Here is a 6887-nt window from a genome sequence, read left to right as displayed (position 1 = left end):
TTTTTTTTTTTTTTTTTTTTTTTGTCTTTTTCGTGACTGGTAAGGGGATCGCAACCCGTGGTGTGGTGTCGCCCACACCGCACTCAGCCAGTGAGCGCACCAGCCATTCCTATATAGGATCCGAACCCGCAGCGGGAGCGTTGCTGTGCTCCCAAGCGCCGCACTCTCCCGAGTGCACCACGGGGTCAGCCCTTGGCTAGTGTAATTTTAAACTAAAGTTTTCATGAAATGTATGTGAACAGTACATTTTATGACCTCCTTTATATCCTTCAATCGCCTTCATAGATATAGGTGTATGACAACTTATCTGGATCGTAGGTCGCTACTTTGTCCTCATAATGTTGACTTTGCTATATAATTACTTAGCACTTAGTGTTCTAAAGAGAAGTCTAAGGATAGCCTGACTCTTCGACTGCTTTAACCCCCTCCCCACTTCCCCAGTTTGTAGGTACTTTGGTGTCATTAATGGTTTTGGGATATTTCTCATTACTTTTGCTTGAAAGTACCTTTTGGTCATCTGGCAATCTTTTTTTCTTTTCTGCTCAGAAACAATTTCTTTAAATTGGATTTCTTTGAGTGGCTTCAGTTCTATTCCTCTTTTTCTCTCTCTGTTTTTCAAGAGCATCTAATAGTCATTGGTCGTGTAGCTCTTTTCCAGTATAACTCTTATTTTTTATTTTAATCTTTTTCCCCCTTTCTTCTTGGGAAATTTCTCAAATTTATTTTCATTGATTTGATTTTGCTCTTTATTGCTTCAAATGCAGATTTCAGTTTTCTATTGTTTTTTTGTTGCACTCTTTTATCTTAAACCTGCTTCCTTTCTCTCTCAATCTGATCTCTACTTGTGATGTGCTACTCTAGCTTCATAGAATCTCCATCTTCCTATTACTTTTAGATTGTGAAGCAAGTCTTTATAAACAATTTCTTCTGTTTCCTAGTTTTCTGTTTTTCATACATGTGTGCATTTTCTGTCCCTTAGTGTAATGTTCTCTTTCCATAAAACTTTAATATTTTATCCACAGGTCCCATAATATTGGGATCTTTTTCTGTCTAGAAAAGCTTTATCCAAACACAGTGTCAAGATTTCCCTTGTTTCCCTAACTACCTACTTGGCTGCTACTATGATATCCTTTTTATTTAGTCTGCTCAGGCCACTATAACAAAATGCCACAGAATAAGTGGCTTAAACTTATTTCTTACATTTCTGGAAACTGGAAGTTCAAGAGCAAGATGCCGGCAGGGTTGATTTCTGGCAAAACCTTCTTTCTGTGTCCTCACATGGCCTTTTTTGTGTGTATGCTCACTCCTCCTGTCTCTTCCTCTTCTTATACGGACATCAGTCCTATTGGATTAGGGACCCACTCTTATGACCTCATTTAATTTTAATTACTTCATTAAAGGCACTGTGTCCAAATACAGTCACATTGGGGTTAGGGCTTCAACGTATGTGTTTTGGAGGGACACAGTTCAGTCCATAACACCCTTCCAGGGCAAGTTGAGGTTTTCAGCCTTAGGCAGTGTTCTGGGACATCCACTGAGATCTAATTCTTGACCGAAGAGGGAAACTTCTCCTGTTCCTACCTCTGTGTACTCTGATTTTGATGAAGAGAACCAATTCTTGAGTGATTCAAGTTGATACCTTCTTGACTAAAAGAAATACTAGAGCAACTTTAAATGCTACAAATGCTGCCACTGCCTGACTCTTATTACAAATGGCTGGTATCACTCCCAGCCATGTATAAGGCACAACTTGTCTTTAAATATGAGTCTCTTAAAAATATTTAGAAGCATTCTATATGCACTTTTTCTGCTTCCCTTCCTATTTTACTTTATTTTTAGAAACTGTTTTATTTCTGATTTACTTCTTGTTTTCACTTTTTTTTTTTTTTCTTTTTTGTCTTTTTTACTGACCAGTAACGGGATTGCAACCCTCGGTGTTGCGCCCGCACCGCGCTCAACCAGTGAGCGGGAACCGGTCTCCACATGGGATCCGAACCCTCAGCGGGAGTGCTGCTGTGCTCTCAAGCGGCGCACTCTCCAGTGCGCCACCGGGCCAGCCCTTGTTTTCACTTTTAAGAACTGCGTTTCTCAGGAAACATGGGATGACTCCCACGAATAAATGAGCCCATGGGAGACACATTTTGCTCCTGACTTCCTGTCCATCTCTGTTCTGTTTCAGAAATCAGAGGATGCAAGAATACAGTCATCCTCCAATCCATCTTGTTCTAAGTTGTAGTTAGAGGAAATTCCTCCCACATTAAAAAGATATCTTTTAATGCTTTCATACATATTTTCATAGGGAATTGGGTAGGTGGAGATAGGAGAGACAGGCTTGCCCCCCTCTCCTCCTTAGCTCTCTATCAGAGCCTTATGATTTTGTTAAATAACTCTCATTCTATATAGGGAAGCTAGGTTTTCAGGCAAGGTCCCAAAGGCTGGGAGACCTCCCACCCTCTGGTTGGATGAGTGATGGTTGTAACTCTTCTCTGAGGAGTGGTCACTTCTGTTTTTCTATATATTTTTTTTCAGGTTGGAGTCCTGTGACCTGACTGCAGTTTGTTGTCTAAATATATCAAAGGCTCTCATCAGAAGCCAGAGCCTGATATTTCTGGATTTGTCAACCAATAATCTATTAGATGATGGAGTGAACCTATTATGTGAGGCCTTAAGACATCCAGAGTGTTACCTAGAGAGGCTGTCGTGAGTTTTTCAGTCTTGTTTTCCATAGAGTCATTCTGTTTGTTTCTATATAGCTTAATTATGAGCTGAATGGGGAAGCCACCTGGGTCTTGATACTAACTGGCTCACTTGTCAATCCTTGATGAGCTCCACATGCACCCCCTTTTCTTCCTCTTTTATGTGACTTTTAAACACTTTTCTTTTTGATTGACCTTCTTTTCATTCATTTCTAAACTTCTCCTCTACCGTTCTGTTTTCTTTCATCATACACTCTACATAGCTTCCCTGAAATTCATAATTGAAGTAGGTTTGTTGAGGTTGATTCTATAGCTGAGGTGTAGGGGTTACAGACACCAACTAATTTCCCTGTGTGAAGAAGAAGAGAAGCATGGACTTTGGGAATTGACAGATCCCTTCCATCTGTTTCTCCTGCAGCTTAGAAAGCTGTGGCCTCACAGAAGCTGGTTGTGAGGATCTTTCTTTGGCTCTCATGAGCAATAAAAGGCTGACACATTTATGCTTGGCAGACAACGCTTTGGGAGATGGTGGAATAAAGTTTATGAGTGAGGCCTTGAAACATCCACAGTGTACTCTACAGAGCCTTGTGTGAGTGTCTACTAGTTTTCACCTTTCTAACATATATATTGAAATATATTTAAAATGAGAAAATATGATGAACATATTCTGTCTCTTGCTTTTTCCCTACTGTTACTTAATGAAGAAAATGATGATGATGATATTAATAACTGTCATTTATTGTATCCTTATTCTATTATGGACCCTGTGCTAAATTTGTTTAATCTGCACAACAGTACCTGGTGGTGTCAAATTGGCCACCCAAGCTCTGGGTGCCTCACTGTACAGGTGAGGAATGTGAGACTTAGAAAGATAATGTAACTTGTCTAATGTCTCATAAGGAAATGACTTCAGAGCTAAAGTCTACCACCTCTCCAACTCCACAGTCTGGGCTCAAGGCAGGATAAAGGCATATGAATACCTTTAAACAGCAATACAGAATTCCATAGTATGGTTGGATCACCGTGTGATTATTCAGTTCATTTCTGTTAATTTCCTAGACATGGAGTTAATGAGCCAAAGTTTGTATTTTGTCAGTTAAATTGCCTTCCGGATAGGTTGTTTGTATTCCCAGCAGCAGTCTAGAGGCCTGCATTTTAGTAACCTCACTGGGTATCCACAATTGTTTTGATCTGATTTAATTAGGTAGTTGAAAAATAATTTTTAAAGTAATTTGATTTTGAGCATATTTTTAAACATTTTTGGCCTTTTATATGCTAGGCATTGCCTCTTCATAGGCTCAGTTTTCTTCTGCATGTTTTTCTATTATATACATTATATATTAAGGTTTTTAATATCACGTATATATTATCTTATGTGTATTGCAAATAATTTCCCCAGCATGTTGCTTTATTTTTCACTTTCTTTATGGTCACCTTTAGAATATAGAAACTTAAATATTTTGTGAACTCAAATTCTGCTTCATGACTTCTAGAGGTTTTTTCATAATTGGAAATAACTCTTTTTTTAAAAAAACCACTTATGTAATCTCATACTCTTTATGGTTTAATTTTTAACATGTTAAATTATTCCAAATCTATTTAGTTAGTTGTAAGTCTTATTTTCCTTCATATATCAGATCTGTTCTACAAAAATCACTAATGACATAATATGTATGTCTTTTCCTTACTGATTAAAATGCCATTTTTATTATGTACAGAGAGTACTTACTTTATTATGATTACTTCTGTTCTGCTCCATCTGCTTGCTCCTCTATTCCATGTAGCCACTTCTGCAACAGGGTACTATATTTGCAGCGTAAACAGATTAACATTTGATTTATGGTAAGAAAAATTTGAAGAACATGCATCCAGTTTGTAGCCCAAATTGATGTCAACCTAAGTTTCCCAAGTGAGATGGGCTGGCAATGAGCGAGACAATTTGCAGCGTAAACAGGTTAACATTTGATTTATGTAAGAAAAATTTGAAGAACATGCATCCAGTTCGTAGCCCAAATTGATGTCAACCTAAGTTTCCCAAGTGAGATGGGCTGGCAATGAGCGAGACAGGAGAACAATAAGATGGACTGTGGCGAATAGATAAGCGATTGTAACGTGAAGCCTTTTCAAAGATACAGATCTCTGGGCAGTAGAGCAGTGATTGCATCTCTCCTCACGTGTCCCTCCTGTAGGCTGAGGCGTGGCCATTTTACTTCACTTAGCAGTGAACATCTCTCAGCTTCTCTTCTGCACAACAAGAGCCTGACACACCTGGATCTGGGATCAAACTGGCTACAAGATGATGGAGTAAAGCTGCTGTGTGATGTTCTTCGGCATCCAAGCTGTAGTCTTCAGGACTTGGAGTAGGTTTTCTGTGACTTTTGTGTAGTTTTAACTAGAGTGTCTGCGAGGGAAGGGGAGAAATGGAAAGAAAGGCTGAGAACTGAGTACCTCTCAGAGAAGAGAATGTACAGCTGATTTTTCTCATTTTGTCTGAGACAAGCTGGGGAAGTCTGTTCATCAGATTTTTAAAAACAATTAATGTAATTATAATCAGCTTCCCTCAGGTAAGGAGGACCAGAGACATCAGGCTGAGCAGTAGCCATTTTATTTTTTCCTTGTCTGTGCCCTAGTGAATTTACTGTGTGTCCTCTATTTTATATTCATGAAGCTGAAATTATACTCTACTAGTTTTTCTTTTGAGTTTATTTAAATTCAGGTTTATAATTTGGTCAAATTTCAAGAAACTGGGAAGGGGATTTTTTCAAATAGCCTACCATCGATTTTTAAGCAGAAACTGTATTTATATCTATTATGTTCTCTCTTAGTCTGTAAGCAGGTATACATATATATGCGTGTTATATGTAATTGAGATTATTGTGTAGACATGACTTTGGGATTCTCTTTTCACTTGGTAGTGTTTCAGAAACACATTTAAATAATTATTTAAAATCATCTTATTGTTTTAATGTCATTTTGTAAGATTGTGGCTAGAGTAAAGCAAGACTGAGGTGTCACTTAGCAATCTCAGCTCACTTTCCCACTAGGGCCTCCCCTAGAACCAGTAGTTTGAGTGTGTTATTAAGGGTCTAGCCCCAGCATAGTTTTTTACCCAAGCTCCCAGAAGTGTTTGTCTTGACTGGATGGACTGAATCATGATAACCAAACTTCCAAATTAGTTTAATAGTTTATTGTAACATCTATAAATTCTCAGGTTCAATAAGCACCTGTACTTCCTTTAGGAAACTGTATGTGGTATGGGTTACTATGTGATTCTTTGAAATTTCCTTGACCATTATTCAACTCAGAGACAAAGTTTTACTTACACATTATTGTTAAATCCAATGCCTTCATTTCAGCTACACAGATATCATTTCTAAGTGACTTCTGTACTCAAGGTCTTTGCTCATCCCACCTTCTGTCCTTAGCATTGCTGTAAACACAGACAAATGTGTACTTTCTTAGCTTCACAGTCTCTGTGCAGGCCGTGCCAGTTATCTCAACCAGTATTTATGACAAATATGAGCTAGATGCCGAGGAGACTAAAGGTCACTAAGGTGATGTTGTCATCCTCAAGTAACACAAAATGATCACGGGAAATAAATATAAATCCAATTATAATATATTCCATATATTGTTATAAGGATATGGCAAAGCCCCACAGAGTGAAAAATGACACTTCACAGTGGAGACAGTTACTTTGGGCTTGAAAGATGAAGAGGATTTTGTTATGTGGGGATGTCCTCGGCAGAAGGGAAGGAGAGAGAATAGAAGGGGAGTAACAATACTTGTGTTATACTTGGAGAAAAATGCATAGTTAGAGAATGGGGTGGGGACAAAGTATAGAAAGAGAAAGCTTGAGGCTGGGTTGTGAATGCTCTTGAATGCCATGCAGAGGACCTGGAAGAAATACCGTTTTATGTGTAGTTTTCTTCTTTATTTGGACAGAACACTTTGAGATAGATTCCTGGAAAGCTTTTTCATTTCAAAACTGTATTAAAAACTGAAAGCATAGAAATCTATGGGTTTATTCGGAAAGCTTATATCCATTTTTTAAAAGTATTAGTTAAAGTGTTTATACCCTTGATTTTGAAAGCTCTGTAGATAACCTGTTTGTGGGAGAAAACAACTTCACCCACTGTTTTCTTCTGCTCATTAAGAAATCCCATTTGTTTCTATTAGTAATATTAGGCC

The 6887-nt window shown here is 38.1% G+C and overlaps 1 protein-coding gene across 1 annotated transcript in view; it reads left to right on the top strand.

Moving 5' to 3' along the window:
* Positions 1 to 6887, top strand: part of NLRP14 (NLR family, pyrin domain containing 14) — a 33668-nt gene that overhangs the window by 17643 nt on the left and 9138 nt on the right. The window contains exons 6-8 of the mRNA XM_008585791.1: positions 2530 to 2700; positions 3115 to 3285; positions 4886 to 5056. Of these exons, the coding sequence (XP_008584013.1) occupies positions 2530 to 2700; positions 3115 to 3285; positions 4886 to 5056 (513 nt within the window). The remainder of the gene's footprint in view (positions 1 to 2529; positions 2701 to 3114; positions 3286 to 4885; positions 5057 to 6887) is intronic.

This window comes from Galeopterus variegatus, unplaced genomic scaffold (assembly GCF_000696425.1).
Source record: "Galeopterus variegatus unplaced genomic scaffold, G_variegatus-3.0.2 Scaffold3716, whole genome shotgun sequence".
Taxonomy (NCBI): domain Eukaryota; kingdom Metazoa; phylum Chordata; class Mammalia; order Dermoptera; family Cynocephalidae; genus Galeopterus; species Galeopterus variegatus.
This window is presented reverse-complemented; position numbering and strand designations above follow the sequence as displayed.